Raw genomic sequence first — 24,055 nt, 5'->3', positions numbered from 1 at the left:
AGAATATTAGAGCAAATTATTTCAGTACAGGTGCCCGCTGCAGAACCAGACAGAGCCACATGGCACACAGAGCAATTTTGTGTATTTCAAGTAAAAGCAGTCTTTTCCCTCCAGGTTAACAGTATTGAGTTTCTCATTTCTTGTTTTTAAGTGCTAATACACTGTGAGATACATGCTTGTCTGAGCCATGCAGGCTAAAATTTCTAGAGAGAGAAGAAGAAGAGAATGATGAGATATAACATGTTTTACTGCAGGATTGCTACTTAGCAGCTATGGCCAAGACAAAACCCACAAAAACCTGGTTTTTGTATCCCACAATGCCAGCTTTTAGCTGTCACTTTATAGTACAGGCTTTTTCCAGCAGAAATTACATGTCCTCATATGTTTGAAAACTTCTGGTGTACTCAGAGATGCCCCTCATTCCAACAAGTGCTAGCAGTCTTTGACACTGTGGGAGTTTCAACCTGCTTTCTGTTCCTCAGCACTGTGCCTGCAAAGCAGGCACAAGCGGTGCAGACAAATGCCTCCCCAGGCATTGCATTGCCATCCTGCACTTAACCTGGATAGTCCTGGAGCTGATGAGATTTTGCATGGAGTTCTAGAGTGCCCCTTTGCTCACAAGGGTCCTCATGGAAAAGGAGCCAGCCATGAAGGCCTCCTCAAGTCTGAGGCGAGTTTTGGAGACTGGCATTGTATCACCTCATCATAGCATCTCACACATACTATGATTTCAGCAAGTGAGTTGCAAAGTCTAGGCATAAGTAACCAATCTTTAATTATACTAAAACAGAGGTGTACAGATCCAAAGATTAATCACCAAGTTTTGCAAAGAGTAGCTTGTCTCCTGTATGTCAGTATCCAGTGCTTATAAAAATAGGCACAGATCTGCACACAAAAAGGTCAAAGACAATCACTCAATGATTTGAATTCCCTTTGAATAAGGAAATTCCTTATGAATAAGTGCAGGTGTTGATTAGAAAGAGAGAGGGATAGGAAGAAAAGGGCTGAAAAAAACCAGAGGGTAATAAAAAACTTAGCTCATAGCCTGAACCAGTATTGCAGCATGCCTCCCAGAAATACGTGCAAAAAACACATCTGGGCAGCAGAGGAGTTTTTATGGTGATGAGCAGATAATTTTTAATTGCTTCCTCCTGTTCACAGAAAAAAGGCTTTGTAAGTACACAGGATACATCCCTGATATCTCCTCCTTGTGGGAACAGTGTTTGGGACGCTGTGTTTCTCATTCATTCACTCACACGAATGGAGTCAAAATGGCAACATTTTTGGTTATCAAGTAGAGGATTATCGTTTTGTTCAGCGCTAACCTCCAAAGAAACAGCAAAAGTAATTTTGAGAAAGGATAACTTCTTTTTTTCTTTGTCCTCTTCTAGAGCTGGAATCTGGAGAATTTTTAAAAACCATTTCTATTTCCTAGTGTGCTGTGACTTTCAGTCCTGTAAGAACACTGTGCCTTACTGAAGCCATGCCATTACAAGGGTATGTAGTCAGTTTGGAGTATTTTTGTAAGAGGACAGAATGATTTGATGAATTTTCAGTGTTTATTTTGGCTCAAATTCTTCATAAAGATTTGGTCAGAAAAGTCGAAGAGAAGGAGTTAGCTGGAGCACTTTAAACTTTATATCAACATCTGATATCTTAACCAGCATCAAAAATTGACTGCGGAGAAGATGAAAGCTCACAGTAGTGAAGGACCAATCTGGGGTAACCTCTGAATGCAGACTCCAAAATGGAGGAGATAAACAAGGCAATTCCTCATTTTGCTGAAGTCCAGACACGCTTGCTGATAGAAGGAGAAGAGCAGCAGTATATTAGAATTCTATGCAGTGCCTGCACCCATATGTTTGGCTGTGTACAAGTACCCATCAGCTTAACTTCTTAATACCACCTCTCCAACTCGCAAAAGGATTCTGGGATCATGCAAAATTTGTTACAGAGGGCTTGGGAGTGGCAATGATTTCAGGGTATGTGCAGGTGAATATGGGGATACCACTTATCCCATGATGATTTTTTACCTTTTCTTTTATATACCTTTCATGTATCCTCAATGCTCTTAACATGTATACTTGTAATTCCTTAAATCTGATAATTTAACATAGTCCTGGTATTGTTAGGCCAGAACATCCTAGAGGCCTTGGAATTGCAGTCCAGAAAGCCCTACACTATCTTGAGGAGCCAAGGTCCTCTCTAAAATACATCCTGTAAACTAGGTTTAAGCCCATCCAGGAAGAAATTCTTCAGGAAGGGATGATATCATGCTATTCATTCAAAGGAAAGGCTAATTTGACTGGAAAGGCTAATTTGCGAAGTCTATAAAATTGTATACACAATCTATTGGGAGTGTACATTTCTGCTCCATCTTGGTGAAGCGTTGTACCATAAAAATCCTTATTAAATAACGAGATAAAAATCCTTTATCCCTTAACTGCATCTGGCTCTCAATTTTAAGATCAAAAAAACCACATGACCACAGCTCAGGAAAGAAGACAGATGTGACATTTACTCTTGGACTGTATGTCTGAAAAAATGAAACCACTTTTGCAACTGCTGGTTGCCAGTAAATTATGGACATAGCAGCATAGCATTTCCATTGCACATCCTAGAGGTGTCCAGCATTCAAAATAAGTACTTCTAATAAAATTTTAAACTGATAATAAGCATTTTATAGTAGATTTAGTTGTGCTTTGCAAGGTATAGTAGAGATTCCATGTGAGGGGAAAAAAATCTGCTGAAATCTACTCTTGTCCCATGAGATGCTTGTATTCCATTGCAAAATTTCTAAATGGGACTCACTAAGCAAAGCTGTCTGATGTTCCTGATTCCTACCGTTTCACTTGTGCAGTTCCAGTGCTTTGGACACTTCAAGGTGGATCGTGAGACAGCATAAGCCTGGGAACATGAAAAAATTCAGTTCATAAGAACTATTTAGGTAGAAATACCATTTCCTACCTAGAATCCTAGAGTCCAGCCATAGGAATCCCAAGGTCCTTATGTTTTCTAGACCGTTATCATGGCAAACCAGGCATCCTTGGTACAGAAAGTAAAACAGAAAGTAAGAATAAGTTACTTGGAGCTTTACTCATAATTTAGAAAGAAGCAAGACTTTATTTCTCTTAAAATCTTTATTTACATATGCTGAACACAGCTGGTAAGCAACTCTGTGTCATGTGGAACCACTACTGAGCAAAAGGAGGCAGAAAAACAGGAAAAAAGAAATTGCAGTGGAAGGCCCTGACATGTACCAGTGTACAATTTGGTATTTGAGTATGTATGCATCACAGTTCCATATGCATCTACTGATGAGCAAGCAACCACACTTGTACCATTCTCGTGTTTTAGTTCCAAGTGTGAGTCTGAACCACCAAACCTGCAAGGAGCTTGTGTGGCATGCAGTGTGTTGCCCAGTCTTGGTAATGACATGTCCAAGAAAAGTAACACACTCCTCAAATGGATGAAGTCTGTTAGCATAGCAGGCACTGAATATATAGCACTGAAACAAGTTAAAAACACAGTCTAAGCAGGCTTTCAGTAGTTTACATAAGAATGAATATTTCTGAGGACATTAATGGCAATTAACAGCAATGTTATTGTTCAATTCAAAGTTCAGTGACCACTGTTCAGTGGTCAAACTTCTCCTGGTCTATTTCAGACACCCTGTTTACAATGACAGAGAAAGGAACTGCATGAGGCCACACAACCATTTCTTCGCCTATTTCAGAGGAATTTATGACTTTCAGAAACAAATTTTACATAGTATTATTATATGTTGGGAAAATTCATCAATTTTTCTGTTTATCACTGTGGCTTATCCAATGGCCTAATTAGCTATGAGAACTGGGTCGCTAGTCCCTTGTCAGGCTCTGACCTTGAATGACTTTGGGTAAGAAAATTTTTATTTCTCAGCTTGCTTTTATCCATTGGGAAGATACTAATGTTGAATTTTTTTCCTCGTGGCTTTAAAGGAACTCTCACCTATGAATTCTTCTGGTGTATGGGAGAGAAAGAGCAAGAAACCCAATTATAGCAGGCTCCTTCCTTAGAGGCAGAGAGATTAATCCACACCAAAACTTTATAAACCTAACTAAATCCTTTCTTTCTCTTTCTGCTTGCAGAATAACAGCATGTGGGTTTGAGAAACAGTATTGCTCAAAACCAGGACAGTATAGGTTGCTATTTTTTTATTATGATAGAAATAATAGAAGAAAATAATATTTTTACTGGTGGCCATGACCTTGTAAAGGACATTCAAATTCTGTTATGTACCTCTTTGCACATACAGAGTTGCCACATCCTCATCACTGAGAGCCTAGTCATCTTACATTTGCAGTATTTGCTATATTTGCAGAAGAGACAATCAGCGAAATTCCCACTGAAGGATATAATGCAGGTGCTGCATATAATGCTGCACATGCAGGCCTATTCTAACATAACTCCAAAAGCACCAAGGCTTTTATCTATACAGTGTCTTTGGGTATAGATACAGGCCTTAAGGCAAGAAAACAGGAAATAATAACAGGACAACAGTTTTAATTTTGGACTTCAAGTCTACAAAGATGGAGAATATGCCACAGAAGAGGCACCATGTGCACTCAAGGGATATCCATCTGAGAAACACTTAATAGAGGAAAGTTTATTGAACTGATTTTTAACTGAATTGTGGAGAAACAAGATGATTAGACCAAGGCCTTCCAAGATTAAGCACAGAGTCTTCCAGGTCCCACTGAAATACCTGGCATGCAGTCTGTATTTTATCAGATGCATGGGGAGAAGCTCTGGTGGCAGGTCAATCTTGTGTAACAGGATAAAACCCAGCACAGCCAACACAGCATTGTAGTGCTCAGAGAGAGAAAAGTTTTCTTCAGGAGCAGCCTCAGTCTCTCACAAAAATGCAATATCTGTAGCCAGCTGGGTTACTAGCTTGCAAACCAGCTTGCTCTTCTAGGGATTGAAAGGGAGAAACTGGTGGTCTGTAATTTGCATCTGGGTGAAACAATTGCCATTTGCACTTAAAATTGTTGGTGACAAAATAGAGAAACACATTTTACTCACTGCTCCAGTCTGTGCACTGTTGCTGTGAAATGCTGGCAGGATAGGTACAGCTTTATCACCAGAACTAGACTGGTGACAAACACTCCAAAGACATGTTTTCATAGTTTGGTAGTGAGTATTATGACAGCAGCAAGGTGCTCTTCAGGTTCTTGTCATCTATGGTGTACTTCTTGCAACCTTTTTGCATGGTCATTGACTGTCCACCTGTCTTCATAAGCAGTGAAGTCATTGGCTCCCATCAAAATGGTCCTCAAAATTATCTCCATTTTCCCCTACAGCTTATCAAATTCACCGGTATTGCTTGCTGCCACTGAAAATGCCCACAACCCACTGGAATTTTAGACTTTTAAATCCAAGCTATCTTCTCAGTAGGCACTGTTTATGAAACTGCATGTAGATAAAGGAAAGCTGGAAGTGAACCAGGCGCTCAGAAACCAGGAACACCTTTGTACCAGGAACAAAGAGTGCACATGCATGTAAGGATGTATAATGCAACTGGCATGGGAGTGAGGTGGTGCCAGGAATGTGGTTGGCACTTCCTCCTTTCAACACCTTCTGGTTCACTCCTGCCTTTCTGAGCACCTTGATGCTTAAGCTGCACTGGTGTTGGCCCTCATGGTCTTTGAAACAGACTGAGAAGATATTTCACCAACATAAATGCTTTGTAGGGCTGAGGCAGACATATGGGAGCTGTGGTGTAAGAGTGGAGAAGACAGAGGTGTTGGATTGGCAAAAGGGAAAGATGAAGGAATGCCATGAGCACAGTAGGTGGAAAACTTTGAGAAAATGAAAGCAGGTGGGAGAAGGTAAAAAAGATGGTGCTATTATCATGGATTGAATCTAGGGAAAGGCCAGAAAGTTACAGTAAGAAAGGCAAAAACAAAATGCATGAAATATGTGCCCTGTGCATGTGAACCAGAGAAGAAACACGACCCTGTTGCAGGTCTTTCACTTGTTTCAAGACCAGCCTGCTTCCATGAAGTGGCAGGAAGCCAACAATGAAAAGTCCTCATGGTGTGGACAGACTTGTCTGGAGTAGAGGGCCTTGAGGGGAAGCCATATGAGAAGTGGCCAAAGTCCCTTGATCTGTTCAGCCTGGACGAGACTGAGGGGAGACCTCATTGCAGACAACAACTTCCTCTTGAGAGGAAGAGGAGGGGCAGACACTGATCTCTTTATCTATCATGAGAAGTGACAAGAGCTGAAGGCACAGCATGAAGTGTCAGGGGAGGTTTAGGCCGGACATTAAAAAGAGGTTCTTAACCCAGAGGGTGGTTGGGTACTGGAACGGGCTCTCCAGGGAAGTGATCACAACACCAAGCCCGAAAGAATTCAAGAAGCATTGCAAAACGCTCTCTGGCACATGGTGTTATTCATGGGGCTGGTCCTATGCAGGGCCAGGAGTTTGACCTCACGATCCTTTTGAGTCCCTTCCAAGTCAAGCTATTCTGTGATTCTGTGAGTTGAACAACACACGGCACACCGTAGGCATCCTCTTTACAGAGCTGGAGTTTAACTGAAGGACATTTCTGGCAGTCCTCTGCAGGCCTGAAAAAGGCGGAACCCGGAAAAAAAAAAACAAAAAACCAAAACAAAACCAAACACAAAAAAACAACCACGAAGGTAAGACTCCAGCCCTCTGCCTGGAGTCGCAGCTCCCCAAATCTGGCAGAATGAGTAACGCGATCAGTGACGGAACGCCGGCTCAGGGCATGCTGTTCTCTGCTGCTCTTTCTTCGCTCCTTTTACATAAAAAAAGCTGATTAGTGCGTGTCCTTCGGGTCAGGCCGGTGCTGAGTTCCGTTACCTCGATCGCTTCCTTGCCCCGGGCGGAGCCCGCCCTGGCCCGGCAGCCCGCGCGGGAGGGCCGCCGCCCTGCCGGGGAGTTTCCTCTTCCTCCAGCAGCGCGGCCGGGGCGGGAGGAGGAAGGGGAAGGGGCAGGGGCCGGGGCCGGGAAGGCTCCAGCGCGGCCGCCGCCGTCGCTGGTGCGGCAGGGGCGGAGCGGCGCGGGAGGCGGCGCCAGCGGCCGGCGGGGCCCGGAGTCACCGTGTCACGGCGCCCGGGAAGCCGTTGCCGCCGGATCCGCCCCCCGCAGGGCAAGCGAGGAGGCAGGAGGAGGAGGAGAAGGAGGAGGAGGGAGGCCGGCTCCTCGCCGCCTCTTGTGTTTTCGCCCCCTTCCCGGCCCAGCCCCGGCCCCTCTCCTCTCGCACCGGGGCGGCGGCGGGGGGCGAGGCCGCAGCGGCGCCCGAGCTGCCCGCGGGAGCCCCGAGACGGGCCTGGGCCGCCGTCTCTGGACTAGGATGTCCCGACATGAAGGTGAGCGGCGCGGGGCGCCCAGGCCGCTGCCGGCGGCGGCGGTGGGGCCCGGCCCGGCGGCCTTGGGGGCCGATCATCATCATGGCGCCGCCGGGAGCGGGGCCCGGGGCCCGGCGGCGGAAGGAAGGAGAGGCCCGGGCGGGCGGGCCGCGCTCTGCAGTGTCATAGCGGGGGAGGCCGGTACGGCCCGTTCGCCGCGCGGCCTCCGCCGGGCGGGGCCGGGGGGCCGCAGGTACGGGCGGCGGGGGGGGGTGCCCAGCCGCCCCGCTCCTCCGCCCGAAGGACGGGCGGAGCGAGGTGCGGCGTCCCCGGCGGGCCCGGCCGCCGTGGGTGGGCGGTGGCGCGGGGCGGCCCTGCCGACGTGTCGGCCGCGGCCGGTCCCTCCGGGCTCCGCGCTCCAGGCCCCCCCTGGGTGCCGGGGAAGCGAGGCCCTGGGCAGAAGTGTGCGGGCAGCTTGTCTGGCCCTGACTAGGGGTGGCTTGTGTTCTGGCGGCCCCAGGATCTACCCGTTTTCCCTCGGTTTTTCCTTGCGGCCGAGGAGGCCGGTGCTGGTGTAGTAGTGGCATGTTTTGAGGCCGCCGGAGAAACGTGTTCTCTGTGTGCTGCTTGCCTCTGGTCTCGTTGTGTTTACCGCCGTGCAGGAGTTCAGTGGGTAGTCAGAAGGAGCAGGGTGGAGGAAGAGATGGAAGCTAAGAAAGGAATTTCTTCAGGAAGAAGATGGGAGCATGAGGCCAGGAGAGAAAGTTGCTCGGTTTTTCTGCACTTGTTTACCAGTGGGTAAAGTGTTTGAACTAGTATTTTATAAAACCAGGCTATGTCGTCTGAAAAGATAACTTTCTGCCATGTTAGGAACATAATATAGTATTGTCTTCATTTTCTCTTATCTCATTTATCATTTCTCCATTTCATCTAATCTTAAAACATTTTGACAGAAGCATTATAGGAGAATTTGATATTTGTGGCTCGTACTGGTGGCTTCTAGTTAGTAGCTTGATTTTAGGCAGTGTGATTTTAGGCAGGGTTTTTGGTGTGTGTCGCAGTATTTTGCACACTTCTTGTTTGTGCAAGTAGGTGTTCATCTCTATCAAAGAGTTGTCTTCCCTAAATCAACTAACTTTTTTTGGTTGTTTGTTGTTAAAGTTAAAGCTTAGTAAAATTGCTGCTTTTTCTCCCCTTCTCTCCCTGCCTTCATGTTTTCCCTGGAGGGTGGAGATGGATTTTTTTTATTGTTAAAGATGCAGTTTTTAACTGGAATGAAATGATCGTTGATCACAAAGTTGCTGTTGGTGGTGGTGTAGTAGGATTATGCAGCCTGCAAGTATCTGCTGTTATGCATGTGTCCATAATACTTTTATGTACAGTAGTGGACTACAGGCATTCCTAACTTGAACAGGTTAAAATTATGCAAGTTTTATCGTAATGATAAGGATATCATGTGGTGTTCTTTAGTGATTTTCAGTGACAAGTGCATGGACTATTATAAGAAGTGGTGATATGTTAAAAAGACATTCCAGCCCTGTCTTTTTGTTAAAATAGAATTTGAAAGTAGGTTTTCTTGTGTGTTTCTTATAGAGACTATAGCATGAATTTTCCTTTCAGTTGTTAGGTGTTTGTAGCAGGAAAAATTACATTTCCTGTCTTTGATATTTGTTGGTGTTTTAAAAAGGAGTGACTGTGTATGAAATTGGGCTTAATATTCTCTTTCCAAAGCAGATTCATTTAGACACACCTAGTTAGAAAAAAAAAGAGATAATTGCCTAATTAATTACCTAATTGGTAAGCGAGAGTGAGTTTTGGATCGTGGACATGGACTTCTCAGGTGTGTGTGTGAACAAACAATGCATTCCTGAAACCATGAGAACACTGTCAGATTACAAATGACATCTACCGCTGTATCCTTGTGATTTTTTTTTTTTTTTAAAGCTAGCCTGTCTCTTAATTTCTCAATGATTCTCCTCTTACTTCACACTTCAGATATGTTCTTTTGGGCAACTTTTGTTACAGGGATAGAATAACATATATTAGTATGGCAGGTATGGCTTTCCAGCTTTATGGAGAAGAGGTTTGGGGGCTTGATTTTGGTAGAACTCTGGAAATCCATAGAAATTATATACTCAAAAAGAAAGGTGATTCTTGCTTCAGAACTATGCAAGGTTATTCACAGCTGACAGTTTTTGATCCAGTATGACTAGTCTGGAGATGGCTGTCTTGGAAGAGTATGGGAAAAAGCAAGTTTCAATCATGTTTATGTTAATTTTTTCTGTGTATTTTTCTTTTAAATGGACCGTACACAAAGTTACAAACAAGATTTATTGATATTTCTTGACAGAATCAGGATGCTGTACCAGTTTTATGGTGGAAATGTATGCGTATGTATTTGGATGTGTAAATGCTGGGGAAGTTAGAATTCGAAAGGCTTGGGACTTGAAGTAGGCTGTAAAGCATCTGATAGAGATTTACTCTTACTTTCCATTGGGCTTTTTTGATTGCTTCTTTGGCAAAATAATCTGTAGAAAACAATTGTTTGGGGTATTTTGGTTAGTTGGCTTTTTTTGTTGTTTTTTCAAATGTGAGATTTTGTTATCCGTCACAAAAAGTTTCACCACAGCCTGCCTTTTCACTGTGCTCATATTTCACACATCAGGTCCAGACTCCTGTTTCTCCCAAATCCAGGAAAATGGACCCCAACTAGAATTTGAATTGGTGTTGCTTTTTTTAATGTGTTTGTTCAGTGTTCAAGAGACTTCCTTGGTAATGCTGTCAAGAGTTAAGTACTTATCTCTCGGCATTGCTAGGCTCTTCTAATTTTTCAAAACCATTTTTGTTCTGTGATTTGGTGTTAGGAGGCTAGCCTTTGGTTTTGTAGAATGCAACATGAGGTCATTCCCTGGTCTTGGTATTCATGTTGTTCCCCTTTATAGGAGCAATATGCTGTGTTTCTCTGGGTTAGCCCTTCTGTGGAGGAGTAGGTGGTGGTGTAATATTTGGCAGCCTACAAGGAACAGGTAGGTAATTTTCTTTTTTTTTATGCTGTGGAAAGTTTATGAGGAGCTATTTTGCTTATTACAGGTTCTGTCTTTTTGTGAACATGTGGCACTGATTCTCTTATTTGGCAGTAGATGCCACCCAGGACAGTAGAAAAATCGAGAATTGAGACTTCCAAGACTATCATTACAGGATGATTTTTGAAACTTGTTTTGTGGAACTAGGTCGCAACAGCATTAACTGGCCTGGGTTCAAATTCCCTACAGCTGGCATCTCCAGAGGGCTCCCAGTTCCATATCACCTGTATCACTTAGTTCTCCATCTCTCATGCTCTGTTCCTTACTCCCAGACCCAGTTCCATCCTTTTCTGCTTGTTCTCACTAAAGGAGGTAGTCTTTAAGCTTCAAAGAGCTGTCAGCAATGCTGGTTCTGGTTTTTTTTTGCAGGTTCCCATCTGTATTCTTACAAAATCAGTAAAGATCTGTAGGTAATCCTAGTCCCACATGAAATAAATTGTGAATAGATGGTGGTAACACAGTAGGAAGGGAGAGCAGTGACTGTCAGGACCACATGGCCTTTCCAAATATTCTCCTCTGGCTTTGAGATCCTTTTAGTGTAGGGAGCCAATGTTTCTGTGCCCCTTTTCTTTGTGTATACATAAATGTGTTGCTTAGAGATATTGAAATCAAGTGCTTATTTGTAGTGGAAGAGTAAATAAGTAAATTTTTTAAAAGAAATGCATGTAATTTGATCTTTGAAATTCAAGAAATCATAGTTAGAGTTGAATATATACCAACCACTTGAAAACCATTAGTATAAGGGTAATGTTAGTTCCAGTCCTCTGGCTGTACAGTGAAAAGATTGGGAGTCTGGGTTGATGGTGTTTTCTTTAAGGTCACAATACAAAACATAAAACTTAATCTGAAACAAACTTTTTGAAAACATTAGCAAGAGTAATTTCTACCCTTTGTAGTGACGCAATAATTGTGTCATACTTGAGCTGCAGAAGGATACTACAAACTCCAGTGCTCAACCAGTTGATGCATAACTTAATACTTCATATAGTGTCTGTTAGAAAGGTGCCACACAAAATGCAGAATTGATATATTTTTGCATGTAAAATTTCAAATTCACTTAAAAGGCTACATCTTTTTCGTACAAAGTACCCAAGGTACGGTGTTGGTGAAGTATGGCATGTAGTAATGAAATGTGCCTGTGTGAGACCAGTTACAACTTGCTGCTTTCCAGTGCTTACTTTGCTTGCATCTCCTCCAAACAAGGAGTTTGTTGTATTTCACAATACAGAATAAGCATAAATTCTTTCATATGTTCCTGCCACTGAGATCTCTTTTGTAGAATGTAAGTCCAGATTAAGTTGTACATACAACATAAAATGGTTAGGTTTTTTTGAATTTGCAGTAATATTTGAGTCTTCAAAAGCATTTTCTAAATGCATATGCAAAGTGTTTCGTACTTTTGTTAGTTTTACTCTATGGTAGCATATTAATGCATCTAATTACAGATGTAGTGCAGTATCTGAAAATGAGTTTGTGTGACAATTTGACTAGCGACAGCCGTGTTTAGGCACAAAAAATGTCAACATAAAATGTAAACAGCTGCAAATATGATTGGAAATATCTGAATACAGTAATTTGCTTTTTTATTAAACTTGTTTAAGAGAAGTGAATCATTTAATGATAAAAAGAGCTGGAAACAGAATTCATATTTTAACTGGTAAGATACTTACTGGCTTTATGGAGGTTAGGTTTTAATAAAAGGGTTCTGGCTCTGGTTTAGGAAACTGTGTGAACTAAGCTGCTGCTGTTCCTGCAGAGTCTGAACAAGGTCCTCCAAAAATGTTTGTTAAGGGAGCTTTTTCTCTCAGGTCTTTATAAAAAATAATTGCACCATCATAGGAAAAGGGAGAAAAAGATCTGATATAAATTACTGATGTTGAAAGGCTGATAGCCTGTATCTTAAGCAGGAAAACTGGAACAGAACTGTGATACTTTAACATTATTGGGTGGGGGTGAAGAGAGAAAAACGGTGAAAAAGCTCTCTTCCAAATGTTGATTTGAACATGGAACAGATTTGGGGGAAATTTATAGAGCCATGAAAATTGCTTGAGTGGTACTAGACAAATAAAATTCAGACAATTTAATAAAAAGAGGAAAGCTTTTCAAATACTTTTGCATGTTTACATTACTGCTAACATTTGAGGGAGAGTTGTTGGTATCACTGTTCATTGTTGTGTCTTTATTGTTACGTTACTTCTGTTATTGTTAAATACAAAACCAAATCAGTGACTAATACAAAAAGTGTTAATACACTCAAGAAGCTGCTGGACACAGCAGTATATTTGAAGAATGTCACTCAGGAATTGGGAGGTACCAGAGACAGGTTGCAAAGACAGCAATAATTCAACCTTGTTTGAGTATCCTTATTTTGTACACAGCTGCATGTTATCTACTCCACACCACCCTGCATTCTTTAGGGTATGCAGGATGGTTCTCTATGTTAGACCATTGCTCAGTGTTTGGGAGTGTACAGCAGATGAGCAGATAGAGATACCACAGAAAGAAAGGATGGCCAAGGTGTTGACAGTGGAGCTTTGTTGTGGGAAGCTGGATCAGCTGTCCCGTCCTCTGTTGCAGTTCATATGAACTGCTAGGTAAGTTACTTTGCCAAGAATTTATGGGTAGCTGTTAGCTCTTTGTTCCTTATGAAGACCTGGTTTGGGATTATGGGATCTGAATATTCACACCTACAGCTGTATTAACTGAGCAGTGAGCTTTGAAAAAAGCTCACTTAGTCATAGAAAATCAAGAATTCTTAAAAATCCATCCTTTAGCATCTCAGATTGGGTGACTGAATTCAGCAGACTTAGAGTTTTGTTCTTTACATGCTGTGTTTTCCCTCTATTTCAAGAGAAGTGAAATCTTGCTTAGAAGTTGTTGTTGAAGTTAATTCATTGATGTTTGGGCTACACTGAAATGCTGTAGATAAAATGTTTGCAGAGAGAAGGCAGTGAGAAAATTCCTAGTCAGTGCAGATTTCTTTGAACTCTGTGATAACTGAGGGCTCTGGCTGACCAACTCAAACTGGGACTTTTCTCTTTGTTTACTGAACATCGTACACATTGCTGCCCTGAGTAAGGTGGTATTTTTTAAGAAAGGAGTATAATTGTGTTAGATGACAGCTGATAGGTTCTGACCATAGATTGATACTTTGGATCCGTATATTCTAGTGTGAGTAAAGTAGTGAATTTCCATGGTTTTTGTTCCTGGAATCATTTGGGTTAAATCTTCCACATACAATGTGTTCTTCCCCTCTACAGGATTTACAGCAGATGAGCAATTTGGTAGCTGTAGGTTCTGAAAGTGGAGACATAATGGAGAAGGGTATGCAGAACTTTGGCTATAGGCCGAAGCATTGCTTTCTCCTACAGAAACAACGTTATTAACATTATAAGGTACTGTGAGCAGTTCAGAAAACTCAAGCAGCATGCTGTTAGTGACTCAGGAGGTAAGGCTGTGTGAGGGGGAATTATTGCATGGACAGAAATCAAAAAGGTGTTTGCTTCAGAAAGGCATCGCTGCATAAAAGACAATCTGTGATCCCCCTTTTCAAATACAAGAAGAAATTTCATTAATTCAAGGGAAGGAATAAAATGGAACTGCTTTTTCGTACACTGTGTGATAAGATTATGGAGAATTTTTTTATTGATTGTTCTTGAAGCTACTTCACATCCAGATTTAACAGTTAAAGCTTTGAATTTTATCTTAAACTTTCTGCTCTAGTATTTTAACTACTTCTGATTCAAATGTGGCTGTCAAGGATCTTAAATCTTAGCTCTCTTTCCTTTAAGCATCACTTGAGTTTCTGATTTGAACTTGTTCAACAGTTTTCTGTATATCTATTCCTAATGATTATCCACATTTTTTTCTCAGTGTAGCATTTTGACACAGTAAGGTAAGCATTTGGAATTCAGTGTGAGGCATAGAGACAAGCTCATTAGTTTCACTGATTCAGAAAATATGTATAAACCAAACGTTTCAGTTCAGATCTACTTGAAAAGTTTCGTGTGGCTTATCGTCATATACTAAGTTTAGAAGTTAGATCTGTGCCAAGTAAAAATTGTGAGGCAGCATCACAGAAGACTTGGAGATGTGTATCAGAGATGTGTGCAGGTAATGGCTTTATTTCTACTACTTCAAGTTATAGTTACTTGTTATAGTTTGGAATTAATTTTTAAGTATGACTAGAAGTCACTAGAGCCTCTGACATTTTACAAAGAAATTACTCCGCCCCACCTGCCAGAGAATGAAATTTGAATAAGTTGATAGGGGGAGGATGAATGGATTCACTTGATGGAATTTTTATTTTCTTTGGTTTTTAATGTTTAAATATTTGTAAAAAAATTTAGGCGTAGTCTACGGTCTGCTTTTTAAGAGCGTTCCTTTTTATTGCTCATTTGTCACCCTGCAGTGAATTTCATGTTTGTGTTAGTTCTTTCTGTTGTGATTGCTTTATTTGGAGCTTCTAGGAGACTGTCTCTGTAAGTCACCCCATTCTCAGTTGGAGACCTGAGTGCAACTTTTTTGTTGCAATAAACTTGGAACCTGCACACAAGAGACTGTGATGTTTCTCCCATGTCCACATGGGATATCAGGTGTAGATTTTATCTTGCCAACAGGTAGTAGGCAGTCAGGCAGTCAGGTAGAAATTAGTGGTCTTGTACTCTGTTGCAGTGAGTTTTATACATGTAAGTCCATTCTTCCAAATTTTTTACTCATTGGGACATTTCACTATCATATATTGTTGGCAGCTGTCACTTCATATTATGCCCCCACATTACTTAAAATTTGTCTTTAATTTCTCATTTTTATCAAAATACTGCTGATCGTGTTCCACATTTGATTTGTATCATCCCACTGTCATAACTGACAAAAATACAGATGAAGAAAAATATTAATTAAAAAAATGTTTTTAAAAAATATGCTGCAAAAGTAAGATGAAACAACAAATTTCTAAAAAAAAATATATAACTGCATTTCTTTTTCTCACCTCAGGTCAGATTGGTCTTTCCCCCTTCTGCCACTTCCTGGTGCCAGATTCTTTTTGGGAGGCAATGTTTCTTGTCTTGTCTGACAAGAGGTGCTGTCTCTGGTAGGATAAATTATCTTTGCTTTCTTTCTTTTTGTCTTTGATCTCTTATCCTTTACCCTCTTATTTTGTTGTCGCTATTCTTTCTTCCCCTTGCTGTGCTCTCCCTCTCCTACTTTCCTCCTTTGAGTGCTCTGGGGTGGGATTTTCAACAACCCCTTGGGAAGATGTAGACCCCTGTTGAGTGCCAGTGCAATAGAAATTTAATGCCTGCCTGTGTAAGCCGCTTTGAAAAGCAGAGCTCTGGTGCACAACTTGCCCTCACTTATTTCAGAAAAAAAAGCTGTTGCTGGAAGGGTTTTTAAGCAGCCAGATACAGAGATGGATTTGTGTTTTGGTTTTGTTGGTTGGCTGATGTGATGAGGTGCTTTTATAGTGAAAGCTTTACTAGGTTATGACTGATGTATTCTTAAATTATTTCTTGAGCAAAGTCATTGTTTACAAAACTCTTCAGTAACAGCTGATTCCTAGTGTAAATGCTATTTACTAAAGCTCATTGATACAAAAGCAGCTAGTATTCTTAACTGGAGGTTATTTCTACTGGCTCTTTCTATGTATTTACTATAAAAATTTGAAGGGATGAAGTGAAATCTATGTATAGACAGTGTAGAAATCAGCATAAATTATTGTGACAGATAAAAATATCAATATCCATATTAGGGTTGTAATTTTAAACAAATTTCCGGACCAGTTTTCAGACCAACAGAGTTGTTTCTGGATGCTTGATGGTATGGGAGGAACTTCATGGCAGCTTCTAGAAATAAACACCTGCTTGTGTGCCTAGAACAATATGAGAATAACTTAGCAGATGAATAGCGGTGTCCTGGAGGTGCCTGGTGGGAGAGCAGTGCTGTGAGCTGTTAAACAGGTGATACTCTGGGTACTTGATAGGTATCTCAAGTATCCTAGCTCCGGCAGCAATAGATCATACATGATTTTCAAGGTCACAAATGCATTAGTATGTAGTCATGTAAGGACCTCTTGTATGATCATCAATAACTTCTGTCTTTATCTCCAAATAAATGATTCTGGTAAGAACCGACATTCAGTTTTACTGGAAATATATTTTTGCATATTTATGTGTGTGTGTGCATGTGTGTGTATTAGCTGTGCATGCTGAGAAATTGTTGTTCACCTGGAATGAATTTTAAACTGCTGTGAGTTTTGATTATAAACCCTTGTCTGAAAGAAAGTTGGATTTTCTTTCATGACAGAATGAAGTTAACTTTGAAGAAATCTGTGGTTTGGGTACAAAGGCTTTTCTGTGCTCAAGATACCATCACATCACTTCTGCTCAACAAGCAAATGTTTGAATTATTGCATATTTGCATATGCTTTTAATGTAGGCAGGCATGCTGAGATGGTGTTTAGCTGTTACGTGTATTTCAGCATGCAAGCTGAGGTGGGTTATCTCTGCTAGTGGAAAATCTCTGTAGTGAGAAGCAGCTTATGATCAACCGATGAAGTGAGAGCAACTTTACCAAGAGTAATAGTGCTGGAACGAAGGTCACATCTGGACAGACATAATTGTGCCTCTGAAGCTTCCTCTGTCTTTACTTCCTGAGAGTAAATAAGGCCACTAACTTCACCCCCTGAATTATTGCTGGTATACTTTTCACATGTCTAAAGTAGACTCTTTGAAAATAGTTGTGGAAAAGGAGGTATGTTTGGGAAAGTGATTTCAGGAATGCCCTTGAAGAAAGATATCTAAGCTTCACAAAACTGTAGAAAATTCAGAGCTTTATATGTAATGACTAAGCTTTTTTCAGTCTAGATGTGCATAAAGTAACTCAGATTATTTTAATTCCATACCTGTTTCCTGCTATCATTTGTACTGTTCTGGTAAGATGAAGATGTCAGTAAGTATAGTTTGATCTATGTCTGTGCAGATGAAAGTCAGTTATTTCTGCTGTTAACCGTGACCTGTTGATTATATTAATTAGATACCTCACAGGTTTAAGAAGATGAAGTAGAAACTGCAGAATGTCTTGACTTAGGAGTAGGTCAGAAACGTTTTCCAGCTCTGTTCTCCCTTGGTTATCTTCAATTTTAGAAAATTCCAAAGACAAATAAAAGCCTATTTGCCATCCTGAATTCAGAAAGAACGCATACTGTGATCTGCAGGTATTTTTTCCAAGGTTGTTTGTCATAAGGCCTGTGAAATGCCATGCAGGATCTGACAACATATGTGTTCCTTATTCTGAAAGATATTTGTGATGAGCAGAGAAAACAGGTAGAGATTTTGCGGTAGAAGAATGGCTTTGTAAATCAAGATGCACAAGTAAAGATCAATTAGAATATAAACTTGTCTGTATAGTGTAGATAATGGAATAATTTACTGTTATTGGTGAAATTTGTACTGGTCGAGGTTGCTGCTGATAATGTGCTGTGGCAGATTGCTGTCTGAAGTTTATTTAGAAGCAAAGAATCTGCAAGATACAAACTCAATTTTAACTCATGTCACATTAAAAAAAAATAAGGTATAAATGGCGGATGTTAATAAGTTTTGGGATATCTCGTAGTTTGTTAGAATATTACCCAGCTTTTATGTATTGGAGCCAGTTACTGTGAGGTATCATTCTTATTGTGCCTGAAAGCTCAGTTAATGATGTTAATATGGAATTAAAGGGAAATGACCAGAAAGTGAAGGAATGGATTGTTGGGAATTACATTCCAAATACATTTATTTAGCCAAGACTGAAGAACGTCAAGGTGATAGTTGAATGAGGTGCAGGATTCCAGGCTCAAACCTTTAGAAGTATTGTGATGTATCTCTTCAAGGGAAGTATTTCAAGTCATCTGCTGATGAACACTCTTGTCATGCTTGCATTAAATGTTGTGTTGAGCTTCTTCCAAACCTATTATTCCTTCCTTCTAAATGTCCTTCGTCCAAAATTATCGCTTTCCAAGAAAGCAGACACTTTCCTAGTTTGTGCAATAGGGCATGGCATTAAATGTCCCTAATCAGTAGGATGACATTGCCTGCATGTTCTTTCACAGGGCTGAGCATTTGGAGATCTTGGCAGTGTATAGCAAATTTAAAAGTCTACACTGTAGTTTGTTCTAGTTAATTGAAAAACTCTAGAGAAGCTGCTGGACTCAGGGATATCTCAGAAATTAGAAACTGCTGAGGAAATCTGATAGCCTATATTCAGGATTGAGCGAGCCTTAGGGTTAAAGAAGATGAAACAAGTTGTGTGTAAATAATTGGGTCCTTTAGTTTTCCTCGTGCAATAATCATAGGCATCCTGTAATTGTACCCAAGAAAAATGGACTCACTATTGACTGTGCCATAGGCTCTAAGTTACAACATTTGGGTCTGTTACTGTACTGAAAAATGCCTGCAAATCAAAAAACCCTTACAAACCTATTAGCTGTATAATATGTTTTATGTGTACGGCCTTTCAGGTGCACTGGTATACCTCCTTCATCCTGAAAAAGCTTATAGTTCTGACAGAGCCATAAGCTTTGTGAAGGTAAGAAGTGCTGAGTTGCTGCTGAGTTTAACTGCTCTGCTTAAATGTATGTCAGTGAAGTAAGGTAGCTGGCAACTCTAGCACATGCAGAAGAACCTGGAAGGAAAGGAACTAATGTTTACTGTCTTGTGATAGCTGGTGTGTTGCAACAGTCAGTGGAGAGCTCAGAAAATCTGTTAAAATAACAGCTGTCTTGAAGCTGTACCAGGATTGTAGACATCCTGTTCAGCTGAATGAGCTGAAGGTGTCTCTTCATCCCTACATCCCAGTGACATCAACTGGAAGACTGTAAGGGAAATTGAAGGGATATCAGCCCTTCATACCCAGCCATAGTTTACAGTTATGTGTGGACTAGCAGAGTTGCTATGTTTGTGGTTGCATGTTGGACACATAATCGAACTTTAGAGTCCAACACAGTGTGCAATGAGGCAGTCTTAAAAACCAGTGTACATGTACAGTAATTGCAGAAGATACAAGTTTGAGGATGAGTGATTTTGCTCATCATCAGCATTTGAGAACTTGAAGAAGCTCAGCTGTTCAGTGGGTGAAAACCACCTTTCTGTGTGGAATTCAAGCAGTGGGCAGTGGAGAATAGAGCTTCTAAGTTAGTCTGAAAATGTAAAGGAAAACCTTGTGCTTTCAAGAGGCAGATATTGAGGTAAAACAGTTAAAATATCTCTCATATGTCCACCCTCCCCTGCTTCATTATCTAGGTTTTCCTCACTAATATCTTTGTATTACAGGTTTTTTCCCCTAATAGATTGTTTAAAAGCTTTTCAATGGAGATCTGTCAGATTTGTTTGTTACACTTAATTTTTTTTTATCCTTAAAATACTGTTTCATGCATGTTGTAGCTGTGGCATGGCAGCTGAGCCTGTAGTAAGTAGTAAGACGTAGAGGGTATTTGACCATTCCTCTCCTTTTTTCTTAAATCATGAAGTGAGGTATGTTTTATCTGTTTTGATAAAATGCTTTATTATTGACACCTGGTTTATCTTGTAGTTCATCAAATAAAGTAAAACATCTGAGTCTTGTTTTAGAAGATGAGCTAATTACATTAAAAATACTTAAATACAGAAGACTTTTGAGCTATGGTCTACAAATTAATGATGGATTTTAGTGTTCAGGGATAGACTGGAAGCTCTTTAGAAAAATTGTGACATATTGTTTTCAAATAGTGTGGTTGGTAAATTATTCTTAAAAGTAAGTTGGATACATATGAGATGGTCAGGACTATCACGGAAGCATTCCAGGACATAATACTTTGGTTGTATTTGGTTCTTTATGCATGTACAGTTTAAGGTGACAAGAAAAATGAAACTATAGGTAATAAAGCTCAGTGAACCTCATGAGAAGAACGAGAGGAAAGGTAAGGCATTTGTTATGGCTGACAAATGGTTGTGTTGCCAATACAGGGACCATATGAAAAACATAAAAGGAGCCCTGCTGAGAAGAACTTGAGGATGCTGGTGGTTGAGAGGCTGGACATGATCTGAGAGCCCAGAAAGGCAGATGTGTCCTGGGCTGCATCCAAAGCAAGGGGAGGGAGGGGATTGTGTCCCTCTGCTTCCCTCTGGTGAGACCCCACCTGGAACCCTGCATCCAGCTCTGGGTCCCAGGGAGGACATGGAACTAACTGTTGGAGTGAGTTTAGAGGATGCCACCAGGTTGATTAGGTGGTTGGAACACCTCTCCTGTGAGGAAAGGCTGAGAGAACTGGAATTGTTCAGCCTGGAAAAGAGAAAGCTTTAGGGATACCCTAAATGTGGCCTTCCAGTACCTGAAGGGAGCCTACAAGAAAGCTGGGGAGGGACTTTTTACCGGGGAGAATGGTTTCAAACTGAAAGAGGATGGGTTTAGATTAGATGTTAAAAAAAAATTCTTTTGAATATGATGAGGCACTAGAACAGGTCCCCCAGAGAAGCTATGGATGTCCAATCCCTGGAATTGTTTAATGTCAGTTTAGATGGGGCTTGGAGCAACTTGGTTTAGGTGAAAGCACTGATGTTGGATCTAGGTGATCTTTAAGGCCCCTTCCTATGCTGACCATTCTGTGGTTGTTGGAATGAGGAAAGAAGTCTGCTGTGAAAAATTGGAAGGAAGAAGAGGGAGGAACAGGAACAAACTCAAAGCCTGATGGAAGTAGATATGAATAATTTTTGCTTTATGTTACTCTATTTCCCACAGTGCACTTCTGGTATAGCCTTCCTATCATAAGCAATTGTAGTTTCTGGAGACATGTCATCAACCTGAGAAGCAGTTCTGTGTAATGGAGTGTAGGAAGAAAAGTTGCCAAGGCACTCTGTTTATGTTCAGAGTAAGAAAAATGCTTTGAGAAAGCCCAGGATAGAATATTGAAACTACTTAAATGAAGACATTGTAGGGCTTTAACTTCCTACTTCCCCTCTGTGTTGTGAGAGACAATTATTTTGACAAGGTACTAGACCTCTTGTGGTGTTAAGGAAAGATAAATTCCTTTTATGACAATGTGATGCCATTCAAAATGGTGATTTTTGAAGATAGTCTTTAAGTTTGAAGGTGTTTTTATGCTCCTTTCTATGGCCTGAGTTTGTTGGGAGGAATCTAGGTGTGACTACTTTGTAGTAGGAATTACTGCTTTCTTTAATGATGAGAAGAACCACTTCCCTCTTCCAGCTGCTTTCTATATGTGTTTTCATGATCTGAAAAGTATGTATTTCCAGACCATTTGCTGCAAGTCTTTTTAAGTCTGAGTTTTTACAAGACGTGCAATCACAAAGCATTATTACTAAAGCTGGAGCACTTGCTGCATGCAGACTTCTTCTGTCTTTCACTTCCAGCTCTTTGGTTTCCCAGCCAGTATTGTCTACTTTCTGCACTGTTACCTGTGATAAATCTTGCCTTTTCCTCATTCCGCAGGGTTGGAAAAGGTTGCCATGTTTGCCTATTTGGATGATGTTTAAAATGATCAGGAGTGAGTTTAATAGTGCAAAAGGACTAAAGTTGAGTGTGTATTCCTTACGCCAGAGCTATGTCTAAGGTGTACCTAAATAGTTAATTTTGGCTAAGCTTCTCTTTGCCTCTACCAGGTGTTGTGGGCTTTGTGCTTTTTTCTTATCTGCCTGGAACAGTGGCTCATAGAAAAAGCATTCTTCAAGTATGTTTACTTTTCTCTCTTTAACTGGTCTGTATTACTTAGTTGTCTCCCAAGCCTGATGGGACATGTGTCTTATTATCCTTGTGTGTTTTTCCCTTTTTATGCCACTCTTCCTAAATAATAGCAGTCCAGAATGCAGAAAGGTTTATTTTTGGAGAACACTGTATCTTAATTTTTTTAGGAGACTACAGAGAAGTATCAGTTATTTTATTTAATTTCTTTTTAGGATTTTAGTTTTCTTCATGTCTCTTACACCTGTAAAACTCATTTGCGTGTGATATACTTTCTCTTGCCCCAATTCTCTTTTAGCTGGTGCTTGCCTGAGCTGTGTATTTCTGTTGTCTCATCCTGAAACAAACTCAGAACATGGTCCTGTCCTATTGAGTGAGAAACTTTGCCATTGATTTTACTAGATAGAGGATGTAGCTTAGTGCTTTTACTGTTATTTTCTTGCCCTGCAGCTCTTGGTAGCTTTCTCAGTGTAAGTATTTTTCTGCTAATAGAGTTCACATGCTCTTAGCCATCTTCCAGATTAACAGAGCTGTTACATGAAATCATGTCTGGTGCCAGTTCCTTTGCTGCCCCACTACAAACTTCTGTGCTGTATTGCAATCTGTTTATTTTTAATGTATTTACAGTACTTCAGCAGGTTTTTGTGTTGTGATGGTTTTGATGGCCAAATTAAATTATATTGAGTGATAAGAGACATGTGAGATGGTATTAAATATTAAATTGGAAATCCAGATTGGCTTGACCAGAAATTCTGCATGATTCCTGCATGGAGTTGAGCATGTTCCAGAAGTGCTTGCTAATCACTTGTTCTTGATCCCCAAGATGACTGAAATTGTTGTGTGTTTAACTTCCACAACCTGGGATGTGAAAGCAAAAATGGAAAAACTTCTTTTTGCAGCAGGCTGGCTGATGTTCATGGATTAAGGCTGAAACTTGCTGGGCTGGCTGTACTGTTAGATTCTTTGTTTTTACACCAGGGAAATGGTTGTCCCCCTGTCCTCAGCACTGCTGAGGCCATGCCTCGAGTACTGTGTTCATTTGTCTTTTCACTTTAAAAAGGACATTGAGGTGCTGGGATGTGTCCAGAGGAGGGCCATAAGGCTTTGAAAAGTCCAGAAAAATTGAATCGCTAAAGGAACTGGGTTTGTTTAGTCTTGAGGAAGCTCAGGGGGACCTCGTCACTCTCTACAATTACCTGAAAGGATGTTGTAGTGAGATGGGGGTCTGTCTCTTCCAGAGACATGCAGTGAGAGGACAAGAGGAAATGGACTGCTGCTGAAACAGGGAAGATTTGGACTAGATATTAGAAAAAAAATAATATGATAGTCAAGAATTGGAATTGTTTGCTCAGGGGGTAGGGGAGCCAGATATCCAAGATGCATCTGGATCTGATGCTGCACGATACGGTTTAGTTGTTATGGGATTACAGTGGTATTGCTGGGCAGACAGTTGGATTTTGTGACTGTAAAGGTCTTTTCTAAACCTGATGATTCAGTGATTCTAAGTATCAGGCACTATGCAAGTGGGCTTCATGAAGATTGTTGAAAACAGAGAGGTGAGCAGATTCAGGCATCTGTTTCTACTCCAGACTCCAGAGAAGGAGTGCGGTGAAGGCCCACTTCCCTCCCTTTCCTCTCCCTTTTTTTTCCCCATTTCCAAGTCAACAGCATCTCTGCCTGCAACTTTGGTCCTACATGTTCTTTTTAGTCTGGTTGCTTCTTCCACTTTGCTGTAAGAAGATCCTGCGCATTCAGCCATGTTGCACACAGGCTATGTGAGGGAACAGAGAGTTTTTGATTATTTCAGGGGTATCATGTGTGAATTTTCTGTTCAGTACTTGTAGCTGCAATGGTGATGAAGTAGGTCCTATGTTGTAAGTGTCTTTAATGTTTCTTTT

At 40.9% G+C, this 24,055-nt stretch overlaps 1 protein-coding gene across 1 annotated transcript in view; it reads left to right on the top strand.

Annotated features, from left to right (window-relative positions):
• The first annotated feature begins 6,852 nt into the window (after positions 1-6,852).
• Positions 6,853-24,055, top strand: part of KCMF1 (potassium channel modulatory factor 1) — a 45,118-nt gene continuing 27,915 nt past the window's right edge. Inside the window, exon 1 of the mRNA XM_084225025.1 lies at positions 6,853-7,383. Within this exon, the coding sequence (XP_084081151.1) occupies positions 7,368-7,383 (16 nt within the window). The 5' untranslated portion in view covers positions 6,853-7,367. The remainder of the gene's footprint in view (positions 7,384-24,055) is intronic.

The sequence above is a fragment of the Fringilla coelebs genome (genome assembly GCF_963513975.1).
Source record: "Fringilla coelebs genome assembly, chromosome: Z".
Taxonomy (NCBI): Eukaryota; Metazoa; Chordata; class Aves; order Passeriformes; family Fringillidae; genus Fringilla; species Fringilla coelebs.
Note: the sequence above shows the minus strand (reverse complement) of the source record. Positions and strands in the feature narration are given on the sequence as shown.